The 27,941-nt window shown below is 48.6% G+C and overlaps 3 protein-coding genes across 7 annotated transcripts; 1 reads left to right on the top strand and 2 right to left on the bottom strand.

Moving 5' to 3' along the window:
* The first annotated feature begins 6,282 nt into the window (after positions 1-6,282).
* On the top strand, positions 6,283-7,393 carry LOC123134139 (uncharacterized). The gene has a single exon (XM_044553461.1). The coding sequence runs from the start codon at positions 6,806-6,808 to the stop codon at positions 7,115-7,117; it is 312 nt and encodes a 103-aa protein (XP_044409396.1). The 5' UTR covers positions 6,283-6,805; the 3' UTR covers positions 7,118-7,393.
* A 5,913-nt stretch (positions 7,394-13,306) lies between these two features.
* LOC123137154 (uncharacterized) lies at positions 13,307-15,254 on the bottom strand. Of its 5 annotated transcripts, none has more exons than XM_044556762.1 (5): positions 14,772-15,239; positions 14,583-14,682; positions 14,300-14,464; positions 14,099-14,183; positions 13,307-13,814 (listed from the first exon to the last, which is right to left on the bottom strand). In XM_044556762.1, exons 1-4 carry the CDS (start codon positions 15,051-15,053, stop codon positions 14,116-14,118), a joined length of 615 nt encoding a protein of 204 aa, XP_044412697.1. In that variant the 5' UTR covers positions 15,054-15,239; the 3' UTR covers positions 13,307-13,814; positions 14,099-14,115. The 5 variants fall into 5 exon arrangements, 2 of the variants coding, with proteins under 2 accessions (XP_044412697.1, XP_044412696.1); XR_006467814.1 differs by having other exon boundaries at positions 13,433-13,814; positions 13,934-14,183; positions 14,772-15,244; XR_006467813.1 differs by having other exon boundaries at positions 13,374-13,814; positions 13,934-14,464; positions 14,772-15,254.
* A 6,874-nt stretch (positions 15,255-22,128) lies between these two features.
* LOC123137153 (glycerophosphodiester phosphodiesterase GDPDL4) lies at positions 22,129-26,878 on the bottom strand. The gene is made up of 9 exons (XM_044556760.1): positions 26,584-26,878; positions 25,360-25,647; positions 25,133-25,242; positions 24,551-25,049; positions 24,275-24,313; positions 23,902-24,189; positions 23,349-23,488; positions 22,698-23,196; positions 22,129-22,603 (listed from the first exon to the last, which is right to left on the bottom strand). The coding sequence occupies exons 1-9, from the start codon at positions 26,690-26,692 to the stop codon at positions 22,332-22,334; spliced, it is 2,244 nt and encodes a 747-aa protein (XP_044412695.1). The 5' UTR covers positions 26,693-26,878; the 3' UTR covers positions 22,129-22,331.
* Between the last annotated feature and the right edge of the window lie 1,063 nt (positions 26,879-27,941).

Raw genomic sequence — 27,941 nt, 5'->3', positions numbered from 1 at the left:
ATGTTCAACCCATCAGGTTATCGTGGAAATATATACCACAAGCTTCAATAGTAGATATCACCAGCTCGAAAGCAGAGCATGGTTGAGAAAGCAGAGGATACAATTTACCAAAGGCATTATGTATCAGAGGAAAGGCTCACAAGGTTATTGAATATGAAGGGCGTTGTCAGGTAAAATCCAACAATGGATCGGGCGATCCACAACGGAGCTGATATGAGTATCGGTACTCAATCAGAGGAAGAAAGAATGCACGGGCATCATATTATAGGACAACTGAATAATTTGATGCTTAGATAACAAAGGAATTATGATTTCCAAAACAAAGGATCAGAAGCAGACGCTCTGACCAAGGATGGATAAGTTCAATAGACTTAGGGGCACAACCGACGGCAATTGATTGGTCGAGAACCAGCTCATGTTCAAAAATGACGTCTGAGCCGGAAGGAGGAATTCTAGGATCTGTTTGAGGATTGCGAGCATTCGCAACAAATCGAATCAACGGACTCAAATGATAATGACAATGGATGTCAACAAGATTACTAGACTTATGGGATTAACCATAATGCAAGTAATCAAGAATTTCAAGAGCAATAGGATGCTCAGGATTTTCGGAAGATCGAATGGTATTTCGAGGATTCGTGACATACATGCATCAACTGGGGATGAGTGGATACTCGGTAAGTGCGAGAAATTATCCGTAGGGGTATTCAGGCGACAAGGAACTGCAAGGCAGTAGGCACAAAAGGATTCTTGGAACATTAGAGAAAATTTCGGGGTATCTTGTAATAACAAGATCAACTGGGAATAAAAGTAAGCACGACAGGTGTAAGTATTTATCCATAGGGATATTTCGGTGGAAGGGAATGGCAAAAGCAACGGTCACAAGGTCTCTAGAGAATATCGGAGAGTATCTTCAGAATCTTCTAGTGCAGCTGGTGATCATCTGAAGTGAGGGATTCTCCGGGAGAAATTATTTCCGAGAACCTAAAGTTAGTTTGTTTTTAGCAAAATCATTTAACCCGAATAGAAGAGAGATCAGAGTCCCAGAGTATAGGTCGAGGAATAAAAGATCCTAATACCACCCAAATGGCGACGTGGGCCCGTAAGGCACACAGCCATGTTAGTAAAATTTTGCAAAGTCTAGACTCGACTTCGGCCAAGGAGTTGGAAGGGGGATTCCTACAGGCAGTCGGCTCTGATACCAACTTGTGACGCCCCCGATTTAATCGTACACTAATCATGCACGCAAATGTGTACGATCAAGATCAGGGACTCACGGGAAGATATCACAACACAACTCTACAAATAAAATAAGTCATACAAGCATCATAATACAAGCCAGGGGCCTCGAGGGCTCGAATACAAGTGCTCGATCATAGACGAGTCAGCGGAAGCAACAATATCTGAGTACAGACATAAGTTAAACAGGGTGCCATAAGATGGCTAGCACAAACTGGGATACAGATCGAAAGAGGAGCAGGCCTCCTGCCTGGGATCCTCCTAGGTCACTCCTGGTCGTCATCAGCGGGCAACACGTAGTAGTAGGCACCTCCGGTGTAGTAGGGGTCGTCGTCGACGGTGGCGTCTGGCTCCTGGACTCCAGCATCTGGTTGCGACAACCAGGTAGAAGGGAAAGGGGAAAAGAGGGAGAAAAGCAACCGTGAGTACTCATCCAAAGTACTCGCAAGCAAGGAGCTACACTACATATGCATGGGTATATGTGTAAGGAGGCCATATCGGTGGACTGAACTGCAGAATGCCAGAATAAGAGGGGGATAGCTAATCCTGTCGAAGACTACGCTTCTGGTAGCCTTCGTCTTGCAGCATATAGAAGAGAGTATATTGTAGTCCTCCAAGTAGCATCTCCAAGTAGCATCTCCAAGCAGCATCTCCAGTAGCATCGCATAGCATAATCCTACCCGGCGATCCTCTCCTCGTCGCCCTGCGGAAAAGCGATCACCGGGTTGTCTGTGGAACTTGGAAGGGTGTGTTTTATTAAGTATCCGGTTCTAGTTGTCATAAGGTCAAGGTACAACTCCAAGTCGTCCTGTTACCGAAGATCACGGCTATTCGAATAGATTAACTTCCCTGCAGGGGTGCACCACATAACCCAACACGCTCGATCCCATTTGGCCGGACACACTTTCCTGGGTCATGCCCGGCCTCGGAAGATCAACACGTCGTAGCCCCACCTAGGCAAAACAGAGAGGCCAGCACGCCGGTTTAAACCTAAGCGCACAGGGGTCTGGGCCCATCGCCCATAGCACACCTGCACGTTGCGAGGGCGGCCGGAAGCAGACCTAGCCTAGAGGCGTTCCAGTCCAATCCGGCGCGCGCCGCTCCGTCGCTGACGTCTGAAGTGCTTCGGCTGATACCACGACGTCGGGATACCCATAACTACTCCCACGTAGATGGTTAGTGCGTATAGGCTCGTAGCCGACTCAGATCAAATACCAAGATCTCGTTAAGCGTGTTAAGTATCCGCGAACGCCGAACAGGGCCAGGCCCACCTGTCTCCTAGGTGGACTCAACCTGCCCTGTCGCTCCGCCACAAAGTAACAGTCGAGGGCCGTCGGGAACCCAGGCCCACCTCTACCGGGATGGAGCCACCTGTCCTTTCAGCCCCCACCTCCAAACAGTATCACCAGTAATGTAACAGTGTAAAATATATAGTATATGCCCGTGATCACCTCCCAAAGTGATCACAGCCCAGTAGTATAGCATGGCAGACGGACAAGAGTGTAGGGTCACTGATGGAACACTAGCATCCTATACTAAGCATTTAGGATTGCGGGTAAGGTATCAATGACTGTAGCAGCAATGACAGGCTATGCATCAGAATAGGATTAACGGAAAGCAGTAACATGCTACACTACTCTAATGCAAGCAGTATAGAGAAGAGTATGCGATATCTGGTGATCAAGGGGGGGGGCTTGCCTGGTTGCTCTGGCAAGAGAGAGGGGTCGTCAACTCTGTAGTCGAACTGGTCAGCAGCAGCGTCGGTCTCGTAGTCTACCGGAGAGAAGAGGGGGAAGAAATAATGAATACAGAGCAAACAAAGCACCACAAAAATATCTCAAGGCAATACGCGGTGTTCGGTGTGCCCTAACGCGGTAGTAGGTGATACCGGTGAAGGGGGGAAAACATCCGGGAAAGTATTCCCGGTGTTTCGTGTTTTCGGGCAGAGGAGCCGGAGGGGGAAAGTTGCGGGTTCGATAGGTTAGGGGGGTGTGGCGGACGAACGGACCGCGTATCCGGATTCGTCTCGTCGTTCTGAACAACTTTCATGTTGAAAATATTTAAATCCGAGTTACGGATTAAAAGATATGATTTTCTAAAGATTTTATTAATTTCTGGAATTTAATTATTTATTTAATTAATTCAAAAAATGTATTTATGACGTCAGCATGATGTCATGCTGACGTCAGCAGTCAACAGGGGTTGACTGAGTCAACCCTGACAGGTGGGTCCCGTTCGTCATACACTGTTAACTAATTAACCTAATTAAGTTTAATTAACAGTAGTTAATTAGGTTAATTAGTTATTAGGTTAATTAACCAGGATTAATTAGATTAATTATTTACTTAACAGTTAATTAGGTTAATTAGTGATTAGGTTAATTAATCTTAATTAGTTAAACTAAACAAGATTAGATAAGTTAATTAATTAGTTAGTTAATTAATTAATTAGTTAATTAATTTATTTATTTATTTATTATATATATATATTTTTAATTCTTTTAATTCTTTTTTTTTTAATCGTTCTGGGGCTGGGGGCCCATCTGTCATAGGCCCAGGGCCTAACGGGCGTGCGGTTGCCGCGGGTGCGGGCGCTGGGCATCGGCGCCCGACTGGGCGAGCGCCCAGATCGGCAGGCAGGGGGGCAGCCATGGGCGTGGCGAGGCCAGTGGCCGGCCGGCGTGGGAGGGAAACGGAGTGCGGGGCCGCAACGAGCAGGCCCGCGGGCGGCAGGGGAGCCGGGGCGCGGTGGCGCACTAGCAACAAGGGGACGACGCAGCGACAACGGCAACGCAACGGCAGGAGCAGCAGTAGCTAAGCATGAGCAGCCGTAACAGGAAGTAAGAGCAGCAGCGGCACCATGGGGGGGGGATATGCGAGGTGCTCACATCGAGCAGTAGAGGAGCTTGGGGAGGCCGGAACGGGTCGTGGTGGTCGTGGCCGGCGGCCTGCCGGCGTTGGAGGGCGTCGGAGCGGGGCGACTCGCTGGGAGCGGCTGCGGCCGGGTTCAGTGCGCGCAGGCAGGACCCTGCCGGCATGGTCCGACGATGGGGTGGACTCGACGAGGGGCGCCAGCCTGGTGGCGGGGATGGGAGGCGCCCGCCGAGGTGGGCAGCGGGGCGCTGCCCCAATCCAGTCGAGGGAGGTGAGAGGAGGGGCGCGGAGGAGTCCGGGAGGGGCGGCGGCCTTAGCGAAGCGGCGGCGAGGGGGCGCCGTTGCGCCCCGATCCGGATCGGGAGGGAGCGAGAGGAGCGAGGCGTGAGGGGAGAGTGGAGGGGTCGATCCCGATCCAGGGGGAATCGGGGGAGGAGGCGAGGGGGAGTGGTGGTGGATCGGGCTAGGGTTTCCGGTTGCGAGGGGATAAGGGAGTGAGTGGGGGGGGGCGGGCCAAGTGGGCCGGCTGGGCGGCCTGGCTAGCCCCGTGGCCAGCTGGGCCGAGGCCCAGCGAGGGGTGGGGCTTTTATTTTCCTTTTGTTGTTGTTTTCTCATTTTCTTTCTGTTTTATTTTAGTTGCACTATATTTTTGTTTAGTAAAATATGAAAATAGCTCTAAAAGTAGAGTGTCAAATTAATCCACTATTCTAAGAAGTTTTACCCCAGAATAAAAATAGTTTAGTATTTGGTAAAATATATTAGGAGTATAACTAATTGTTTTTGATGTTGTTTTAATCACTTTAGGGTATTTAAATATTTTATAAAGATGTTGTTACTCCACCAATAATATCCATGATTTATTTGCCACATTAAGCACATTTTAGTTTTGACTTTTGAAAACTTTAATTGTTTGACTCGATTTTAAATTTGAATTCGAACCGTTTCTGAACCATCGCGAGATTAGTAACAGTAACCGAGGTGATGTGGCATCATTAGCGTGGAATTATTGTAGCCTAATCATCCGGGCGTCACACTCCTCCTCCGCCGCCCGCCTCGTCAGTAACGGAGAGTTTTCTGACAGCTGAGCCACGATCTGAGACGTTGGATCGCTCGACCCACGTCTCTCCACGCGGCTGCGCCTATATAAGTGTGCGAAGTTTTTGGGAAGCGAAGGTCGCCGAGGATGATGCTGCCGCCACCGCCGCCGCGGCCTCTGCATGGCCTATTGGAGGGTATAACTCGTTTATCCCGCTCCTACTGTTTTAGCCATGCTATCCGTTATACGTACATCTTTCTGCAATTATCGTAGTATGTGCTTGCTTAACTGAATATCAGTATGCGTTTACTTGTGTTAATGCCATGCTAGTGATTTACTCATATATTTCCCACTCTAGTCCGGAGGATGGAGTTATACGTTTTTCTTTCTTTTTGACGAATCAAATCTATTATAAAGATTCATCGGAAGTATAAAACACCTCAAACATAATAAAAATTACATCAAGGTTCATGGACCACTGAGTGACCATTGCCACCGCCGGAACGAGCAGCCAACGCACCATTGTCACTGCGTCCGTACCGGAGCCGGCCTGACCTTGTCAATGATAGTCGGGAAGTCTTCGTGCACGTGCCCTTAAGGACCAGCGCCCCAGAGCCGCACACGTCGCCTTTGAATCCTTGAATAGATCTGAAGAAACTGACACCAAATATCGCCGTTGTGTATGCACGACGAGAAACCCTAACCTCACCGACCTGAGGAGCTGGCAGGAATCTATGCCGAAACTTCGTCTAATCCGTCCCAGCGGACGAACTTGAGGAGGACCGAAATCCGGAAGACTGACTCGGAGAGGAAGTGCCGCCATCCGTCCAAACGCGTCCCTGTGAGGACTAAACCGCTACCTATCTACTAGCCGGATTCGAGGCACCAGAAATCCCCTTCCCGCCACCGCCGCCAGAGCGGCAGGCGGAGTGGAGGCGAATCCATAAACTCGCCGGTGAAGATTGAGGGGAGGAAGGCTTTCCTTAGTCGACTTGCGAACGAAGTTTATAGGAAAACACCGGTGACGTTATTATGCCGTAAGCAAACAACATCTACAGTATATAGGAAACATTTATCTCTAAGAAAGAAGGGGGGGAATTGCTTCCATGCACAGAGCACAGCGTTAGTTTGGGTTTGGCTTGCGTCTCCCCGTCACACTCGCACACGGTGAAGGAAAGAAACAAGCACCACCAGCACCACAGAGGCGCACAGCGGAATCCACCCCCACTAGTACGTGCCGTTGAGTGCTCCCCTCTCCCCACCACCATCATCTTCTTCCGCCTGTCTCCTCTTCCTCCCTCCATATAAACCATCGTGATCCCTGCGTGCTTCCACCATCTCCCACCTCTGCTCCCTTCTAGTTCCCTCGGACCAGCGCGCATATATACCATACCTGTGATCTGCCACAACCCCCACCGAGATGCTGTGTGTGTGGACGACGCAGCTGGTCGCTCCAAGCACGGGAGGATCCATGGGCGTGGTGCGAGCCGTGTGATCCACAAGAGTGTGCGTGCACGTAAGGATGTGCTTCGGCTGCCGTGTCCCCGCCAAGCTCTGGTGGTGAGAGTTCGAGGACAGGCCGCGCACGTACGTACGTGTGATCAGTACATTCCATACTGCTGTGCCGCCCGTGTCTAGCTTCTTGCCGGCGGTCGACATGTGGGGCGACGTGGTGGCGCTCGTCCGGCAGGGCCTGCGGTGGCGGCGGCGCAGGGGGAGGAGGTCTACGGCGCGGGTGGTGGACGAGAGCGCGCTCGGCCTCGGCGATGCCGGCGCCGCCGCGGCGGTGGCGCCGAGCGTGGGCGGCGCCCTGGCCAGGGCGCTCCTGGCACTAGCGTGCGCCGTCCGCTTCGACGGCGAGGACCTGCCGACGGAGGAAGCCTGGGCGGCGAGCGTATGGCGGCCACGGGCCGACGAGGTCAGCCACCTCATGGTGCGCGAGAGCATGCGCTATGCCATCTACGCGTAGGATTGTGTAAGTATGTACGATTGGGGTTGCGTATAACTAGCTGTGTATGGTGTATAACTAGTAGAGTATTAGAGTGATGTATCTTGGATGTACGTAAAGGTCACCACCACCACCGCCACCAGTCCACCACCACTACTAGAGAGTAGAGATGCCATGCCGATTGGCTTCTCTTAGCCTATGTTATGTACTGTAGCGTTCTCGGTTAATCTCAACTTCTGAAGGTCACTGCAATTTACTCTACATGTCAACAAAGATTCATCTCTTCCTTTTTTTGTACCCTTTGGTTTCGTTCTTTGTTCTTTTGACGCTCCGATTTCATTTTATTTCCTTCTAGAACTTTTAAGGGAAATAAACATTTGTCCCTATCTTATCTTTCTTTTTTTTTTCTTTCTGATGAAGGGTGAGCACTGAGAATGCCTACAGTCACGTTGTTCTGTCAGAGTCAGACCACTTGTATGACCGACTCTTTCTGGGGAACTACTGCAGCGAATCTCTAGTTCTGAAAGGCTAAATTCGGTTAACTCTAAATTTGATGTACACCGGGCTGGTGAATTCACCATGGCAACAGAAAGCTTCAGGTGGCTACTGCCCACTGATCGGAGCTTCCTCACTGAACATAACCACTAGCAAGCACTCGAGCATGTAGTAGACGCAAATGACACTTGACCATACGACATTTCAGAGGCGCGCCTGTGCTGTCCGTACATTCTGAAAGCCATTGTGACATCACAATCATGGTACAAAGAGCTGACCATGGAGAGAAATGAGTGGGTGTGCCAAAAAGCAGGATTTCACTGATACGAGATCAAATTCAGGCCTCAGGGCTGATACTTGAGATCCCAACCTGAAATATATAGCCTGTGACCATGATCATGATGGCCGGTGACGGTGAGGATCATGTACGTATGCATAGTGGTAGTGGTATCCAGATATCCAAGATCGCGCCACTTCAGTAAGTACAACCTACCAGCAACCCCGCTCCGGATATGCGACAATGACTCTAGCGTGTTTCGTCGAATTTCCACCGATGCGAATCCAAATATCACACTGAAATGAGCGTGTCTCAATCTCCAAGCTTAGTGGTTGTGATTTCACAAGTGGCCACGCTAGTCATGAGTAGTTTCTAGACTCTAGAGGCATAGGAGGAGATATGAAAATCTTTTATACAAAACAAAATGGATGGTCAGCACGGAAAATGACTTGCAGCATGTCTTTTCCAAACAAACCAAAAATGAGCAGATAAGTCCATTAAACCCTTGATCAATTGATCGGATGATGGCGGCGCTCTCGTGTCGTTCCCTCCTTGGGGGCGTCATTCTTGGAGGTGTGCACTGGATCGAGGGACAAGTGGACGGTTTTACTGTTTTACTGGTGGAGCGGTGTTTCTTATTCGCATCGGCGATGTGGAGTCTCGGCGGCGTGGCACAGCAGGGTCTCGGCAACGGATGTGTGATGATGGACGCGCATAGGGAGGTGGCGTTGTCTGACATCGTGGTGGCATCAACTGCAGGGCCGGGGTTCATCCTCCTTTTGTAAGAAAAGTCCATTATGATTAGAGAACTCCTCTCGAGCAGACTCCTCTCGCCCCCCCCCCCCCCCCCCGCACAGCGACACAGGAGGCCTCAACCTTTGCTGCCAGCGACCCACGTCCCCCTCCGTCGTGCAACGGCGGCGGAGGAGGGCCTCTCCTCCCTCTCCTGGATCCACGGGGTGCGGCCCTCACAGCAGCGGTGCTTGCTGTGTTGCTGGTGGGGTTCTGCCGGAGGTATGGGGGTGTGGCTGGTGGCGGCAGCGACGTTCGCCCTGGATCCCGGGGCGGCGGCAGCAGCTGAAGCTCAGGCGGCCCTTGGCAGCATGGTGTGGTGGTGCCCATGTCCGAGGCGGAGTTGTACCCGTGATCTGGTGGCTTTGGCTCCTGTTGGTTCGGATCAGCGACAATGACGAGCGGGACAGGGATCCTTCCCGATGACTCTCATGGTTTGGGGAGGTGGGGTGGCAGCCCGCCCACAGGCTCTAGCGGTGCCATTCTCCGGCAATGGCCAGAGAGTCAGGGATCCCGTGGTGGCAGTATTGCTGTGGGTAGTCGCCGGATCTAGGCAGCCTGATCTGGGGCTTTGAAGTTGGTCTAGCCGGTGTACAGGATGTCGGTTGGAATCTCGTGGGGCATATCCATATGAAGATCTTGATGCGGAGCATCCTACGGTCATCCCCATGGACCTACCTTCATCTCCTACGACACCACATGGACCAATGACTAGAGCTCGAGCAAGGGCTATTGAAACTAAGGTGAACTCGCTCCTCTCCGAACTACCACTTTTCACATGTGAGACATGGCTACTACCTCAAGTGGAGACCCTATGTGTGATCAGGTACTTAGAGGGAAGCCACGGAGCAACTACATCCAACGGACAAGACAGCAAGGACACCAAATACAAGGACTAAACGGAGAAGCTGCCTGAAGTCTACAGCCACCGGACGACTGGACCACGTCGGACGTCTGACTTCCGATGCCTGGAGCCTCCACCATACTGAAGGGCCAACCAGCGAATGCTACAGCGGCCGAACAACCGCCATGGATTGGACATCTGACACCTCCCCAGCGACCGGACAACAGAGCCCCTCCAGAAATCCGGTGCCACCTCACAGAAGAAAAATAGCGGAAATCCGAGCTCGCCGGACGACTGACGACCGGACGACCGACCGCCTCAGGATATCTGGCGCCACCTGATCAGAGCCGAAATGTCGGAAGTCCGAGCATTACCGGACGTCGAACCCTCACGAGCCACTGGACGACCGGTAACGGTCGGACGTCCGACGCCTGTTGTGCACAGCGTGTTGGGCCGAAGCCCATGTACCCTTTCGCCCCTAGACTATATATACTCCTCCTCCTCCCTCTTGTTAGGGTTAGCATTGGTTTTAGCTCATTTTAGAGATAGAGCTTTGCTCATCCACTTGATATATACTCCGTTGCAGACGGAGGCCTCCACGGAGAAGATCCCAAGTGGATTCAAGACCCCGTCAAGGGAAGATCCCCTCGCGGATTCAAGACCCCATCTCGTCACGGATTGGGAAGAACTACCGACCGTTTGTATCGTCTCTTGTTGTGTTTTGGATCATGTATCACTCTTTATGTTCATGGATCTAGCACATGTGTGATCATTTCTCGTTGATTTGAGTGTTCCCTCTCGTTTACCCTCTCGTGTGTTCTTCGTGTTCTTCGTGAGATCCCCTCCAAATCATGAAAGATCAGCCTTAGGGTTCCACCCTACATCAGACCTTGTCTTCGGTCAGTGGGCGTAGCCGATGATGGCGATGCCCTTGGCATCGTTTTCTTCTTGAAAGCATCATCGAGGTGAAGCTCCAACTTCATTCCGCTACCTCCGAGGGAAACCCTTATCAGTTGATCGGGTGATGACAACGCTCATGTGTCGTTCCTCCCGTGGGGGCGTCATTCTTGGAGTTGTTCATCATCTAGAGGGACCAGTGGACGGTTTCAGCGATGGGGCGATGTTGCTTGTGACACATCAACGACGTGGAGTCTCGATGGCGTGGCGTGGTAGGGTCTCGGCGATGGATGCGGGATGATCGACGCGTGTAGGGAGGTGGCGCCGTCTTGCGTCGTGGTGGCGTCGACGGCAGGCCTGGCAAGGTCAGTACATTGAAACCAGTTCTGAAGAGGGATCGACGGAAGATGGTTCTTGGCGGCCTCTGGAGCGTGTGCATGCGGCGCCCGCTGTTAGTATGCTGGACCAGTTTGTGCCCTCGACCCACCGTTTGATGGTTTGGTTGGGGCTTCCGGTTTTGATGTTCGGCGTTGGTGCGAGGTTAGGGTAGGCGGCCCCGATCATGTGCACCTCCTTCATCACTTGATAGGTGTAGCGACTGTTTTTTTTAGAAAAGGAGGATGACCCCCGGCCTCTGCATCTGAGCGATGAATACGGACACTTTATTAATTATTGTCACAAGACCTTACAAAATCAATACAACAGTAAGACTAAAGCCGCCGTCTAAGCAACAAACTGTCGCTACACCTATCCAGTTGATGAAGGGGCGCAGATAGCCTGAGCCTAATACCAAACAGATATCGCAGCCAAGCCTAACATCTACAACCTGAGACCCCAACCTAGCCACTTGCCGGGTCTGGGGCACACACTGGTCCGGCGTGCTCTCAGAGGCCGCCGCCGCCAACTACCACCGCTCCATCTTCAGAACTGTACTGATGCATCAACCTTGCTCGGTCCAGCTATCGTCGACGCCACCACGGCACCCAACGGCACCTCCTCCCTGCGCGCAAACAGCTGAACACGTCGCGGTCGTCACTGATACACCTCAGCGCCATGCTGCCAAGTATCACCAGCCGACACAGCTTGAAGTCCTTGGAGGATCTGTCATGCGTAGCACCTGCCGACCAGGCATGACCAAGCGTACACCTGTCGGTCAGGCATGACTTGACATCTCCACCGAAGCTCCGTGCAAGACGAAGCCGCTCCACCTCCTGCCTCTGACTTCTAGCGCTGGTCCACAAACGATGCTCCCAAAAAAGAAACGACACCGCAGTGCCGCCATCGTCCGATCTAGAACACCAGATCCTAGGGTTTCCCCCGGAGCAGCACGAGTGGGTTGACAGTAGTTAGACGATGCCTTCATCAAGGTAACGGCGTAGAACGCCGCCATCGCCTGCCGTCGGCTCGGTTTTCACCGGCAACCATGTCTCCCCAACTCGCAGACGGGACTAGATGATGAATCTCGAGATCCGATCACCAAGCTTCTGGCCGGCCACCGCCGACGAAGAAGATGACCGCCACCACTGGCTACACCGGCCAGAACAGATCTACCATGGGTGCCGCTAAGCAGTCCACCAGGCCCTCGACGCCGCCGCCGATCTAAAGCCAGATGACATGCCGCCGAAGACCGCATCGCGCCGCCGCCCGATCCAGGTCAGCCGCAGCAGCAGCCGCCTGTGGCCCGAGGCAGGGCCGACCGCCGCCGCCGTCGAAGCTAACGCCGTCGCTTCTAGATCGGCCGCACCTCCACGCATGTTGGGGTCCCGCCACCCCTGAGATGCGGGAGGGAGGAAGAGCCCCCGCCACCGCCGTCGGCCTCCGGGCGCAAGCTGGCGGCGTCCTCCGGCGGCGGCGGGAGGAGTGGAGGAGGATGGGCTAAGCCCCGGCGGCGGCTAGGGTTGGGGAGCCACCCGAGTCGCCCGAGCGGGGGGCGACCCGAGCGGTAGCGACTGTTGTTGCCAAAGAAGGTGACTTCAGAATTATTGATGTATTTCTTTGTGAAGTCTTGATGAATAATTAATAAAATATGCCCTGTTGTAGAGGCGCTTCGGAAAAAAGAAAAAAGAAAGTCCATTAGGATCAATTAATACCGCACAAACAACACATTCATTTCAACATGGTCTTGATGTATCTTTTCACCTTCAAATCAGATGATCTGTTGTGCAACATCACTACCATTTCTGCACACCAAGATTAATCTATATTCAGGCAGAAGTCAAAGTAGCGGTGGCTTAATTAGATTGTGCAGCTAAAAGATTAGGACCTACGTAGCGAAAAGATGCTGCAGCTGGCTACAGACAGAAAGTAAAAGCACGGTGCAGATTAGGTTTTGGTATTTGGGTGGCCAGCTAATTAAACACCGGGGTCTGCCTCCAGTGTTGCAGGCACAGCGCTAATCGATTGCCTGCCCAGGGCTTGAGTTGCTACCTTGTTGATAAGGTGCAGTCCCAGGGTAGGTAGGGGCTACAGACAGAAAGTAAAAACACCCATCATGGATGAAATGTCACAGCAGATCACCTTGTCTTGTTAGGTTGGTGAGTTGTGACCTCCGATTTTGACGATATCTCGATAAGCCTCCTGTTGTCAGACTTGAGAGAAAGAAGAATGGAGATAGTCAACCCCCAGATACATTCCTTTTGTCTCTGTCATCATGTCCAAACTAGTCGGCAAACGCCAATAAGCATTTGGGTGCTAGACTGCTACTCCCTCCGTCTCATAATGTAAGACGTTTTGTGTAGTGTCAAAAAACGTCTTACATTATGAGACGGAGGGGAGCCAGAGCCCAAGGGTGGCCAGCCAACGATGGCACTTGGTCATCATGTCCTAACTTGCCATTGTTTGGAAGGCATTGGGTGTTAGGGTCAGCAGGGAGATGTGATGTACTGTGTATAGTTGCCACTTCTAATGGAGAAGAATATAAGAAATTACACCCTGTGTTTCTAAATGTAAGCCGTTTTTGCAGCTTAAATCAGTTTAATTTAAACTACAAAAACATCTCTCATTTAGGAACACATTTCGAAAACAGAATCCAGAAGAAACTTGTGTTTGTTTGCTGAAGCCATATACTAGTATAATCCAAGTGCTACTGGATATTCCTTCCTCCATTTTGTTAGTAAACATTTTGCTTCACTTACTACTGATAGCAAATTAATATGTGTAAAAGAACTACTGACAGCAAATTACCAGATACTCACTCAGCAACCAGCACCTGATTACATTGATTGGTTTTTCCTACTTTTGCTTCAAGCTCCAGCCGAGGAATTCCTCGAAGTGCATTTCTTATTTATGCCACACCTTTGTCCGAGAAGGCTGATGCGTTTCATTAGTAGTTGCAGACAGTATGTTTTCTTGGTCTAGGATTAGAAGAATTCACAGATGGGCGAGAGCAGTCGGAATCCTGATATATCAACCATCTGCAAAGTGAAACGGCAACTTATTTCTCCTTAAAAGGAATTGCAACTTATCTCTGGAAAACAGTAACACAAGAAGCATGATGAACTCCGTCGGACAAGCAACAGAAGAGTGAATCAACCTGGCGTAATCATCCAAGCCTGTCTCTTTCAACCATATGGTACTACCATTTACGCATATGTATGTATATCACGAATATGTTGAGACGATGTCTGGAGCAAGATTCAGTAAACAACGCTAGTGCAGCAGAAAGAAGGAAAGGTAAGAAGAAAGCAGTCCGGCCCACCCCACGATGGCGCGGCCTCATTGGCGGCCTGCTGATCTCAGCGCGTCGAGGACACGTTTTTGTCCTGTCAAGACCTCCACCAGCCCTTGCGAACGAGATCATGCGCGCACACACACACACAGAGAAACAAAAGATTGAGATGATGAAAAGAAGAGATGGCAATGTCAATGTGCAAGTAAAGCGGCAATTGTGCCTGCCAACCGTTGGTGTAGTCTCGGCAGTCGTGGTTCCCGACGACCAGGTCGGTCGGCCAGCGCTCGCTGAACCTCTCGGCGGCGTCGGCGGCGTCGCCGTCGCCGTCGCTTAGGCCGACGAACCAGCTCCTCCTGTCAGGGATCCTCCGCAGCCTTCTCCTCCGAACCACCCCTGTCCGCCCGTCGTCGCAGACAAGATGAATCAGAATTCTGCTTCCGTTTCTTCTTGACAAAGAAAAAGAAAATCCCAAGCAAGCACGCAGAGAGGCCGGCGCCGGCGGCTTAGCTACCCGGTATTTTGCTCCGCGAGAGCACGGAGAAGGCGGCGAGAGCATCCTCCGGGTGGCGAGGCTGGAAATCGAACACCAACGACGGCTCCTGCTCCTGCTCCTGCAAGCCAGCCAAGCCAAACGCCCTCTGAGCATCTTGCGGGGTCGAAAAGGGAGAGGACGGATTCCTTCCGGCTGGCCTCACATCACCTGGGCTCGGGTTGGGGTTCGGGCAGGGTCGGGCCGGAGGAGCACCATGAAGTGCTGAAGGTCCCACAGACCCAACGAGTAGGCCGAAGACATCAGGGCCTGGGCCGGACCCTGAGGAGCCCTCAGCGGCACGGCCGCGACGTACACGGCGTACCTCCCCGCCGGCCGCGCCACCGCCACGGCCGTGGGCGTAGAGGCAGACGACATTCGAGATTGGATCATTGCCCTAGCTGTGGCCGTGGCCACACAAGCAACCGGCGGCCATAGGCGCAATAAGAGCATCTCGCCGTCCGATGTCAATCGGACGGCCGTCCGATCTGGAACTCTCTCTGAGTTCCCACATCAAAATCTGGTCTGGGACCGCAACTCTAGACTCTTGGGGGCTGAATGCATCAGTTCTTCTCTTTAACAATCATAGAGTGATAACATCGCAATGCTTGCCTGGCAGGTGTGGCGTCAGCCCCTGACTCTTTTTGTGCTCGTGTCCTACAAGCCAAGTATTATCCGGATGGGAACATTCTTTCTGCTGCAACTGCTCCTGGCATAAGCTATGTTTGGTGAAGCATCCTTCAGGGAGTAGAGGTCATTAAGGAGGGGATGGTGTGGCGAGTTGGCAATGGCGACAATATTAGGATCTGGCAGGACCCATGGCTACCTTCTGGTGCGGTCAGGTACCCAAGAACGAGGAGGGGAAGCACCCTGTTGACTAGGGTTGCTGAGTTGATTGATCCATACACTAACTCTTGGGATACTCAGCTGGTTAGGCAAACTTTCTGTCAGGAGGATGCAAATGTGATCTTGTCGATTCCGATCTTTGAACATCATGACGACTTCGTGGCATGGCAGTTTGACAGGAAGGGGTTATTCTCTGTCCGCTCAGCGTATAGGATTTACGTCGACCTTCTTCGGCGCCAATGCCAGCGGCAAACTGGTGAATGCTCGTCAGGGCGGGAGGAGGATAAGAAAATGTAGCTGCACCTCTGGCAGGTGAATTGCCCTGGGATGGTACATCACTTCATGTGGAGATTGGCTCACAATAGTCACCCTTTGCTGCGAAACGTGGAGCACATTGGAGTTGAGCTGGACACAAGTTGCGTGGTGTGCCATCGACTGCCGGAGGACGGAGGGCACTTGTTTCTGCGCTGCAAAAAGGTAAAGAAAATGTGGAGAGCTTGTGGTCTGAAGGGTGTTCGTCAAAGCCTGCTTGAATGCCAAACATCTCGCCGGCTGCTGGAGGAGCTCTTTCGTATACCCAAGGATGAAAATCTAAAAGCAATTTGCCTCCTGTGGTTGTGGTGGACAGAGAGGAACAAAACGAATCATAACCAAAACAGAGCATCAGTGGAGGAGTTTCAGTCGTCAGTTACGAGACATGTCATTGAATGGCGGGAATACAATGCAAAACTTGTACAGCCAAGAGTGCAGAGGATTTAGAAATGGGTCTAAGCCAGCTCTGGATGTGGTTAAAATCAACATTGATGCAGCTTTTAGGGGCCTGTCACAACCTGGTGGCTGGGGGTGCATTGCTCGGGACCATGCTGGAGACATCCTCTTCGCTGTCGCCGAGTGCTGGAAAACATGTACGATGCTCTTCATGCTGAAGCTTCTGCCCTGCTGCGTGCTGTCCGGTTTGCTGAAGATCATGTGCATGGGCCGTGTTGTTTTTCAGACTGATTGCTTGGCTCTTGTGCAGGCCATCAATTCTGGAACTCCTGATCGATCCTTGCTGGGTGTCATCTTTCGCGAGCTCAAATACCTGCTCCGTTTCGGTTTTATTAAGTGGAATGACTACCACTGTCCACGCGCCTGTAATGTCCCAGCCCATGAACTGGCTGCTTTAGGCTGTAGTGGTGCCTATGGGAACCAATGTGTTTGGCTTTCAAACCTCCCTGACAATGTAATGTGTGTTGTGACCACCGATCTGGTTGGTCCTGGGTAACTGGAATGCACATATATAGGCCGTTCCAAAGGCATTAACTCATGAGGATGAAATAAATTTGCCATAGCATCATTAGGAATATCATGAAAAGTTTGATCCCACACAAAGTCTATGTATGAATTATGGGGATGCAAACTAACTATATGGGTACAATGTATATCCGGATCACAAGTTGGTACACTCAATAGAAACATTTCAGAATGGATAGCAAGCATAGTGTGCATAGCACGATCCGTTGATTTAGATTTCCCATCATTTACTATTTCATCAGGGGTCATAGGAAGCAAGTTGATGGTTTTTCCTTCAAACACAAGAGTATACGAATTTGTTCTACCATGATGAGTAACACTATTATCATATTGCCAAGGCCGACCTAACAATAAAGAACAAGCTTGCATAGGTACAACATCACAGTCAACATAATCATGATATGAACCAAGTGTAAATAGTACTCGCACACGACGTGTTACCTTCAACTTACCACAGTCGATAAACCATTGGATGTAATATGGATGGGGGTGTCTCGTAGTGGTGAGGCAAAGTTTCTCGACCATCTCTATACTCGCCAAATTATTGCAGCTTCCACCATCAATGATCACACGAACAGAATGCCCTTTGACAACAAACTTAGTTTGAAAAAGATTATGGCGTTGAGGCATCTCAGTATGCCCCACCTGGGCACTAAATACTCGCATCGTTACAAGACTTGGGTACTGATCGGCCATCTCAGCATTAATATGTATCTCCTCTGTGTCATGCTCCTTAATGTCACCTACATTATTAGTGGCAAGCATAGCACGTGTATCTTCATCCAAATCACTAGCAGAGGAGTACTCACCGTCTTCCCGTACAATGAATGTTCGTTTATTTGGGCAGTCCTTCATCAAGTGCCCGCCACCTTTGCATATATGACACTTCATGTCCCTTGTGCGTCCAGACGAAGTGGTGGGTGCTAGAGAAATTGCTTTTGAAGTCTCCGATGATTGTGTAGCTGATTTTGAACTTGATGGGTGTGCATCATTGTTCAAGATAGGTGGTGTTGACTCAGTAGTGGACGGAACTGTAGGAGAGGGTGTCCATGAGGAGCGGCGACCTGTAGAAAAATTACCTCGTCCCTTGTTGTGTCGTCCATGTACTTCTCTTTCAGCTTTACAAGCAAAATGAAACAAACGAGTAATAGAATTGTACTCCTTATAGTCCAATATATCCTGAATATTACGATTCAAACCACCTAAAAATCTAGCCATCATAGCATCTTCTGTTTCAACTAATCCACATCGCACTAAGCCAATTTGCAATTCTTGGTAATAATCCTCTACAGAACTGCTATCTTGTTTTAAACGTTGCAATTCATTCAGTTTATCACGAGCATAATAGGAAGGAACATAACGTTGTCTTATAGCTTGTTTTAAAGCATCCCAAGTAGTAGGTATATTATTTGCATTAATACGACAATATTCACTCCACCACATAGAAGCAAAGTTTGTAAGTTCACTAGTGGCTGCCCTAACTCTTTGGTTCTCAGGAATATCATGACATGCAAAATTTTGTTCAGCGGAAAGTTCCCAGTCAAGATAAACATCTGGATTATATTTACCATTGAAAACAGGCATAGTAAATTTAATTTTAGCACTTGAGTGGTCGTAGTCTCGAACATCATACCTATGTGGACCTCGTGCCATACCTTGATGGTTGAAACGCAGTTGCTGATGAGCACGGTCATTGTGGTGGTCGACCTCGGTGTCACCAGAATAATCCTCGTAATTGTCCCCATGTTCATCAGTGACACGGGGAGGAATTTGTTGGTGCTGGTTTATGGTGGCAGCATCAGTGGCAGTAGCTGGGTGTTGAGGATGACCCATGGGCACACGCCGAGCGCGTGAAATAGCGGCGCCTCCCGGGGAGTTGCGAGGATCAACGTTGTTGTTGACGGGGGGTGCAGTCCGCAACTCGTCCAGACGTGACAAGATGTCCTTTAGCTGTGTGTTCGCAACACCCTGTGCATCCTCGATGGCCTTGAGCCTCTCTTCGGCCACAATCTAAGCACCCTCAAGTTGGGCGAGACGCTCGCTGGTGACTTTCACATCCGCGGTGAGGCCCTCAAGTGTGGGTTGATCCTGTGCCATTGTTAGCGAAAGAGAAAAAAACACAATGTATAATCCCTATCAACTAACAGGATATGGTGGACAAAATTCGCTCACACTCAAACTTAGTATCAAAATCTTACTTGTTCTTACCAATGCAACAGGTGGTGATCGGCGCGTTGGTGCTGGCTTCAAACTACCGATGAAGATTGGATGAAGCGATAACCAGGAATCAGTAGAGCTGGAACCTATACTTATTGGTAGAAAAAGTGTAGCTTGGCAAAGGCTTCTCAACTCACAATATTAGTGGCACAATTTAGCAAAAAGCAATGCAAGTTGAATAATTGCTCAAACTCCTAACTAGTGCTGGCAGTCGACTAGTAAGAGAGAAAACAATCTAAGCCCAGATACTAAATCAAATGAGTGAAAATCGATAAAAATATGATAGCTCTAAATAGCTAGATATAAGTGAGGTATAAATGACAATGTATGGCAGCCGGGAGCAGAAAAATGTGCAGCAGATATCACGTATATGAACAAAGCAAACGTTCCAAACAGTAAGAGATATTCCAAAAGATGCTAACCAGCCTGATCTTCTTTTTTTCTTACTTTTTCTTCTTCGACTTTATTGTGTCTTCACTTTTTTTTCTCGCTCTTTTTTTCTTTTTCTTTTTTTTTCTTTTCTTTTCTTTTCTTTTTTTCTCTCTCTCTCTCAAGTATATACACAAAGATGAAACAGGAGAGAAAGAGGCTGCCAAATTAGATGCAACTAGAAACGATCAGGTCACGTACTAGTACTAGAGTAGAAATTAAAGGATACTCAAACGTGCACTAGTAGGCTGGTCATAGTGGGAGTAACATAGGTAGTAACATAGATGCCACATAAGCAAAATTGGTGATGTGGCAAGTAGTTAATGAGGAGAGAGGCAAATAGAGTAACATAATATGTTACCATCACATAGCGGTTTCCAATGCATAATGAGTCTACAAAGTAATAAATGAAGGCAACTATGTTACCACACCTATGACACTACCCACTATGAAGGTAGTAACATAGACTAGTAACATATGTATGTTACTAGTCTAAGTTACTCTCCACTATGACCAGCCGTACAGGCAACTCACAAGGAGACGCAGCGGTGATGGGTGGCAGACAGAATAGTAACACGGGATGGCAGACAAAGAGGCCTTGTGTGTGGCGTTGCGCGAAATACGATGGATGAGGTATGGCGTGGAAAGGCGTGTGAACAGAACTCAGATTTGTAGGTTGCAATAACTTGCGAGAATCTCGGATGTATATGAACAAATACGGAAGTTAAGCCGTGTGTGCGTAGCGTCCAGAAAACCAATTGTCTTGCGGCTAAGAACAGATGCAATCTCGTTTTTCTTTTTGATAAGCTCGGATGGAAAATTACAGGGGACAAAAAGAAAATTGATCTAGTAGATAATTTCTTTTCAAACAAATCTAAACCAGCACTAATGATAGGATGAATGCAACCAAAAATTCAACAAAGCAAATACTAGATGCAAATTGCTAAAGGCTAAAAAAGATAGGTGTAGCGGATGAACTAATCTAATTTTTTTGGTTTTTTTTGTGGGTTGTAGGATTGAAAAACAATCTAACCTAATAAAACTGTAAATCTGTCACCGATGAACCTGAAAACTGATACCACTTGATGTGAACTGGGGACCCGATCTTTCGATGAGAGAGGATAACTACGATTTTGGGTGGGACTTGACCCTCACAATCCGGCTACCAACCGTACAGGAAGAACCGTACACGACTGATATCCACGGCAATCGCTGAACCAACTCCACGGCGTTATCGACCGAGCCAACGGCGCGATCGACCTATCCAAGAAGGATTTTTCCTGCAAGCAAATCGAAGAACATGCAAGAAAATAATAGCCAAGCAATCTCAAAATTGCGAATATGCTAGATGGGATTAATCTCTGACGGTCGCACTAGCCGCTACGAGCGAAGACAAATAAAAATAGCAATATAGCTAAACTTCTCTAAACAAAACCCGAGTCTAAAACATAATCTAGGGTAACTATTTATTAGAGGCAGACGTGCTGTCGAGTCGGTTCGCTGCGTCCCATCCGGACTCTGCTTCGGGCGTACGTGCACGGGCCCATGTGCATGGGCCCACGTGTAGAGGCCGCAGCGTTCCAGGGCCAGACTGAGAGTCCACGATCTGATTCCTAATCCAAGTGCTTCGGTCCTGGTGCCCTCTGTCCTTGTGCACGTAACATCAAATGATGGTTGTGATGGATCATGGATGGTTCGATGGTGCATGCATGGCATGTACATGCATGTGTATGTGTTCCATGCATATGAACTGCTCCTCATTTTCACACGGCTCTTGTAAAAATATTCTGGTATTCTACATACAATAAAAGAATGTGTTGTATTTCTACTCCGAGTAATAAAATTATAATTTATATAATTATTAATAGGAATCACCTGATTATTGTATATGAGGATAATATTTTTGGTCTCATCGATGGAGGCTATGTCCACATCAACACCAAATACTCGGAGTAGAAATACAACACCTTCTTTTATTGTATGCAGAATACCAGAATATTTTTATAAGAGCCGTGTGAAAATGAGGAGCAGTTCATATGCATGGAACACGTACACATGCATGTACATGCCATGCATGCACCATCGAACCATCCATGATCCATCACAACCATCATTTGATGTTACGTGCACAAAGACAGAGGGCATCAGGACCGAAGCACTTGGATTAGGAATCAGATCGTGGACTCTCAGTCTGTCCCTGGAACGCTGCGGGGCCTCTACACGTGGGCCCGTGCACATGGGCCCGTGCACGTACGCCCGAAGCAGAGTTCGGATGGGACACAGCGAACCGACTCGACAGCACGTCTGCCTCTAATAAATAGTTACCCTAGATTATGTTTTAGACTCGGGTTTTGTTTAGAGAAGTTTAGCTATATTGCTACTTTTATTTGTCTTCGCTCGTAGCGGCTAGTGCGACCGTTAAGACATCCTATTGAAACCCCATCTTGTGAGATTAATCCCATCTAGCATATTCGCAATTTTGAGATTGCTTGGCTATTATTTTCTTGCATGTTCTTCGATTTGCTTGCAGGAAAAATCCTTCGTGAATAGGTCGATCGCGCCGTTGGCTCGGTCGATAACGCCGTGGAGTTGGTTCGGATACTGGTAGGAGAAGAACCCGACTCGGTATTCTTAAAAAAAGAGGGGAAGCAAAACCAAGTCAAGATGATATGGGTCGCCCCTTCTTCTTGCGCCAGGATATCAGTCGTGTACGATTCTTCCTGTACGGTTGGTAGCCGGATCGTGAGGGTCAAATCCCACCCAAAATCGTAGTTATCCTCTCTCATCGAAAGATCAAGTCCCCAGTTCACATCACATCCAGGCATGAATCATCCAACATTTAACCTCAACATCCACCACCCCAAATGAGACCCAAAGCAAAAGGAAAAATGAATCGCTCGCTACATAGAATAGAACAGGTGGCAAAAAAAGAATGATTAGTGCTCCTCAGATAAGCAGAGAAGCGCATAGCACTAGCACCGCTGCAGTGATCGGGATCGAGACGGAGACATCGGCGGCGGCGTGGGAAGGCGCTGGAGGTGTGGTGTTGCTCACCGGAGGAAGGGGCGGCTCCGCCACGTCGGAGACAGTCAACACCGGCTCTGGGGCCATTGCTGGTGGCAATGCTGCTTTATCCTGTATGACCCCAACCAGGCCGCCGCGCTGGGGAGGCAGCATGTAGTAGGGCGTCTTGTCCCCCATGTTCCTGCACGAGTTCACTGCGCAAACACAAGAAGAATTCACTTCACTCCAGCATGTACCATGGTGAACGGGATGAAAAATGTTGGTTACAAAGGCAACAAGAGCACGCACATTTGTATCTGTGAGCCGTCCCCGGGAAATCGGTGATGAGTCCATCCACTCCGCCTCCCTCTCCCCCTTTGTGCACAAGGGCATTGATCTGTGACGTGGCGTCTGAGAAGAAGTCGTACGGCTGAGAAAAGAACTCGTTCCTCAGCAGGTACACATAGACTGGAAGGCCAGCAGACTGCAGGGACTTGACGAGAGGGTTCGTCTGGTTTATCAGGAAATTACTCGACTCTGGGTAAACGGACTTGATGCTGACAGAAGCAGCGTCCGCAAACTTTTTCATGTCTGCGAGGGAGGAAGGCGCCGCGTCTTTCACGACTTCGTCGATCTTGTACACAAGGTTATACTTGGCCAGCTGCTTGAACTTCACCAGGGTTGAGCTGTTTGTTGACTGGATCATCACTTTCTGGGCGCTCTGTTTGCTGTAACCAGAGTCATCAACAGCTTTGATCACTGCATCTACCACACCAAACCCAAGTTTCTCTGCCATGAATGAAGCATGCTGCAAAAAATCCAATCAATCGCTCAGTATTAGTATCATTTTTTTCAACTAACAACCCATCTTTTTGCTAGCCGACTCAACAAGAGATGCAGGAAATGGGAAGAGTACATCACTCAATTACGGGTTTGCAGCATATTTAAATGCATGCTTACCTCCACGGTAATCATGATTCCTGACAAATCTTTTCCTTTTGCAAAAGCCAAAAAGTCTGATAATCTCATGAATTTTCCTGCGTTCCTGTTTCTGGGATTTCTTGATAGGCCAATCTGGCCAAATGGGTTTGATATCATAGCTGTGAACACGGAAATGTCAGTATTCGAGTAAGTGATAGACGAGGGCAAGTAACTCCAGAGATGGACGATCAATTGTTTCACCAAACGATTGATTTTTTTGTACAACAATGAAATGGCATGGCATGATCGTGCATAACTTACTATTATTTTCAGTTAATGGAAGGAAACTGAATTACACACATAACTTATGTCTAGTAAACTGTTTCTTATCTGCAAAGGAATACGACTATTACCAAAGTCCTGGGATGTCCACTAATTTTGCATGTGTTGTGTTTTTTCATTTCTCAGTTCCCTCCCTATTCCCAGCCTCCCTTGCAATGAAATGATGCGCAACGCTCTTGCCACTTGCGTTTTCTCAAGAGAGAAAAATACAGCAACCAGATTTACTAATAAAGAGTTCAGACTGACTTACGCTTCAGGTTATTTGCAATATCCTCCCAAGTGAGGTTGAAGGTATAGACTCCAGCAACAGCCTTAATGTCACTTATGACACCCGCTTGAGAAGCAAATTGCGAGGATGCAACAGTAGTGACATCCATTAGGTCAATGGAACTCATGCATATTGGTATGCCATCTTTTGTCACTTGAACGTCACAGTCAATGACATCTGCACCATCAACAACTGCCTTTTGATAAGCTAGGTCAGTGCAGTCAGGGTAGTCACCACTAGCACCATTGTGGGAGATAACTAGAGGTGCCCCTGCAACGTAAATGTGAAGTCCGGAGGTCAATAACAGTACTAAATTGAGGAGTTAAGAATGGATAAAGAAAGGAAGGAGGCATACCATGATCTGCCTTGGTGTTGTTCAGGTTACTGAAGCAGCCTGCAGCAACAAAACATAGAACAAATCAATAGTCAAGATCAGACAAGCCATGATCCAAACTAATACTCCAACTTGTTCAAATATACGAATACCAAAAGTCGAAAGTGGATTATTTCATGATTAGAACAGAGTCAATAAAAGATGAAAGATTGCCCTGACAAAGTGGCCGCTTGGGTGTGTGAGTTTCTTGAAGGAACATTTATAGCATTGTGAAGAAATCATATAATGTGGACTCACCGATGGCCTCTAATGGAGTGATAGGGAAATCAGTCAAGAGACCATCAACACAGAAGGCACCATTGTCGATGAAGCGAAGATATTCTGCTAACGGATCATAGCTGTAGTTGTAGCTGAGTGCAAAGTCGTTGGCAAAATCAGCAGCATAAATTTCTAAGCCTGCCTTATGAGCATCATCCACGACTGAAGTAGAGGGTTGCAGATAATTATCTGCCGTAACAGGCCAGATATAGTGTTTGGGAACAAGTATTCCAGAAGCAAAAGTCTTGACGGATGATAGATTTTTCAGCATTGAGCCATATGTCTGATTTGTAGATGGCTCGACAAGGCCTTCATCAAGAAAACGGAACACAAGCTTTGTCTTCCTGCCAACCCTTCCAACTAGACTTTTGAGGAAACTCACTTCAGGGGACGAGATGTAGTCAACCGTGTATTGCTTTGACATAGACAGGATATAGCTTCTCATGCTCAGATTAAACTGGCTGTAGAAACTGTCATGCTGAGTTTTACACAAACAAGACAGACTATAAGAGAAGATCACTTCAATTGTAGTACACTGAAAGTAATCAAAGTTTGATGTACCTGAACATTCAACCAAGCAGGGGCCTTATATTGCGACAGTGCAACTTCAACTTGAACTAGCGTGAAGCTTCCATCAAACCTATTTGTACGAGACAAGATTGCTCGCAGCACTGTAACAAGTAGTAAGTTTGGGTTAGACAAGCAAAGGCAACAATGCTAATCAAGCAAGAGAAAGATGCAATGAAGATGCTCAAAACATTAGAACTGCAAGCTGCATTTGCACTTACAAGTTACATTGGTCAGGTCAATGCTGTTATAGTCCACAGAGAACCACCCCGTCGTGGACACACCGTTGACACGGTAGGTCTTCTTTCCCTTTGGGAAAAGATCGGATATGGTTGTGCAGTTATCCATTTTTATGTCTGGAAGGCAGATGCCAACGCCATCCTTGGTTAACCGAACATCGCACCACTGGGCTGAATCCTGATTGCTGACAGCAAACGAATAAGCAGGGTCACTGGAGTCGGGAAATAGGCCCGAGAAACCACCCTTAGCTATGACTGCTGGAGCATCGCCTGAAACAATGAGGTGAGTGTTAGGCTTGAGAACAGCCAGGAGGAACAATGGATGGATCATAGCTTCATAGATGTAACTTTTTGTCCAACTAATACTTCATAAATGTATTGCCACAGCAGAAACTCCGTAAAAAACTACTCCTTCCGTTCCTAAATATTTGTCTTTCTAGACATTTCAAATGGACAACTACATACGGAGGTACGTAGACATATTTTAGAGTGTAGATTCACTTATTATGTTTCGTATGTAGTCACTTGTTGAAATCTCTAGAAAGACAAATATTTAGGAACGGAGGGAGTACCAGGGTAGTGGTATAAATCTACTGTATTTTACATGCATGGCCAATTAAATGATCGACCACTGTAATTGATGCATGAAGAAGGAAATCACTCCTTGAAATTGACATCCACCGAACTGGGCAAACAATCCCCTGCTCCATAAGCAGTCGATGAACAGTAAACGCCAGCAGCTAGTGATCTAACCTAACCCAAGAACAGTCGATGAACATTCACGCGGTAAGAAGCGTTGACTACGTCATCTGAATTAGTCACAAAGATGTTGCTGTCGTATCCTAACCAAATGGCATTCGGCAGAAGAGGCTACCGCCGACGGCTGTGCCAAAATTTCATATTATATGCAAATAATTTAAAAGGAGGCATCATGACCGGCCCCCAAGCTTCCAATCAGAAATCTCGAGCCTTGAAACTTTCAGCAAGGCCATGTTCTTGAAGAAACAGCAGAAGGTTGAGCAAGACCGGGCACTCGCCCCGTCTTAATCCTAAAGATCCAACCCATACATCGAAGCCGAATCAGAAATCGCAAGCAAGATGCGAGCTTATGAACTAAGAATCGCAGAACAAGTCAACCCAGATCAGAATCAGATCGCAGACGCACGGACTAAGCAAATAAACAAGAGGCAAGTGCAGCTTGTATACCACTCAGCGTCTTCCAGGTCGAGCCCTTCTGCGCAGCGGCCGGGCCCAGCAGCAGGAGCAGCAGCAGCAGCGACCCAAGAACGGAGCAGGCATGGCCGCTCCTCCCCATTGCAGACCTCCACCGGCAGCAGCTCCAAGAACACTGCTAGGCTAGCTACAGTCCCCCTCCAAGAACGCCCCGGCAAGAGGAGAGAAGGAGAAGAGTCGAAGCGAGCCAGCGACTGCTCGGAAGGAAGGAGGCAATGCGCGTACGGCGGCCGCGTTTTAACACCGAGAGAGAGAGAGGGACAAAAGAAATGGAGACGGAGGGGCTGGGCTGCTGCTGAGCTGTAGGATGAGGCCAACAGGAGAAGGTGGCACCGGGCGAAGGTGGTCAAAAAAAGTGTGATCCCCTTCCTACAGCACCTCCAACAGATATGAAAAAACATGAGTATTTAGCAAAAAGAAAAAGAAAAACTACAGCAACTACCACTATTAACTGGTGATCAAAACCTTAAAAAAACTGGTGATCAAAAACCTACTCCTACTACCACTTTTATCATATCTTTTCATAAAGGGCAGCACTAGACATCAGACGTCTTATGCTTTGCATCGTATTAGACTAGTCGATGGCACTCAGATATGCTCCCGAGGACCCGTGCTATATTAGCCTTTTCAGTTCGCTAAAATTGAGTCCTTCGTTCGTAACTGCTCCCGCATCTCACGCCCTCCACTATCAGCTCTGATTCTCTCTCCAGGCGTTTCCTTTCTTCCTCTCGTAGACGTTGCTTCCTGCTTCCGTCCTTCTCTGCAGATCAAGAAAAAATGCATAGCCACCCATGAGATTGATTTGACGTTGTTTCCCGCTTCCATGGTAGTTTCCTCAATCCAGATCGCCATCCTGCTTCAGCTCCTCAAGATAGTTCGTGGCCTGGCAGTAGTTCGGAAGTAGCAAGAAGTGCTGCATTTCCACACAAAAAAAGAGCAAGAAGTGTTGCAGCTTGTTGAATTCGGCTGTTTGGCAATCCTCAGGTTGTCAACTATGGTGACAAACATGTGAATGATGCCAGTTTGTGTAGGATGCATCTTTTTCCATTATGCACATAGTCTGTGTGAATCATGGGAGGGATGTAGAAAATAGGGAGGGAATAAGTTCATGGAAGCATGATGTAATGTTTTCTGATGCACCAGGTTTGCTAGGTAGAGAAGCTCTAGGTTTTTTCCCCAGTTTTCATTATTACGAAGCATGTGTGTGAAGCGTAGGAAGCATTAACGATTAGTTAATGAAGCATCGAAGAGGATGTCATAAACTGATTCGAAATAATCTTTTAATATTAACTGAAATATTTTCTTCGCAAAGAAATCATGTCGAAACATAG

The sequence above is a fragment of the Triticum aestivum genome, chromosome 6B (genome assembly GCF_018294505.1).
Source record: "Triticum aestivum cultivar Chinese Spring chromosome 6B, IWGSC CS RefSeq v2.1, whole genome shotgun sequence".
NCBI classification, from domain to species: domain Eukaryota; kingdom Viridiplantae; phylum Streptophyta; class Magnoliopsida; order Poales; family Poaceae; genus Triticum; species Triticum aestivum.
Note: the sequence above shows the minus strand (reverse complement) of the source record. Positions and strands in the feature narration are given on the sequence as shown.

Excerpts from the sequence above, each read along its gene's own strand:
- LOC123134139 (XM_044553461.1), top strand. The coding sequence starts at position 6,806 with ATGTGGGGCGACGTGGTGGCGCTCGTCCGGCAGGGCCTGCGGTGGCGG.
- LOC123137153 (XM_044556760.1), bottom strand. The coding sequence starts at position 26,692 with ATGGGGAGGAGCGGCCATGCCTGCTCCGTTCTTGGGTCGCTGCTGCTG. Across the intron at positions 25,243-25,359 it reads TGACCTGACCAATGTAACTT|TGCTGCGAGCAATCTTGTCT; the intron begins GTAAGTGCAAAT and ends TACTTGTTACAG. Across the intron at positions 24,314-24,550 it reads CACTCCATTAGAGGCCATCG|GCTGCTTCAGTAACCTGAAC; the intron begins GTGAGTCCACAT and ends TTGTTGCTGCAG.
- LOC123137154 (XM_044556761.1), bottom strand. The coding sequence starts at position 15,053 with ATGCTCTTATTGCGCCTATGGCCGCCGGTTGCTTGTGTGGCCACGGCC. Across the intron at positions 14,683-14,771 it reads GAACCCCAACCCGAGCCCAG|GAGCAGGAGCAGGAGCCGTC; the intron begins GTGATGTGAGGC and ends GCTGGCTTGCAG. Across the intron at positions 14,465-14,582 it reads CTCGCGGAGCAAAATACCGG|GGGTGGTTCGGAGGAGAAGG; the intron begins GTAGCTAAGCCG and ends ACGGGCGGACAG.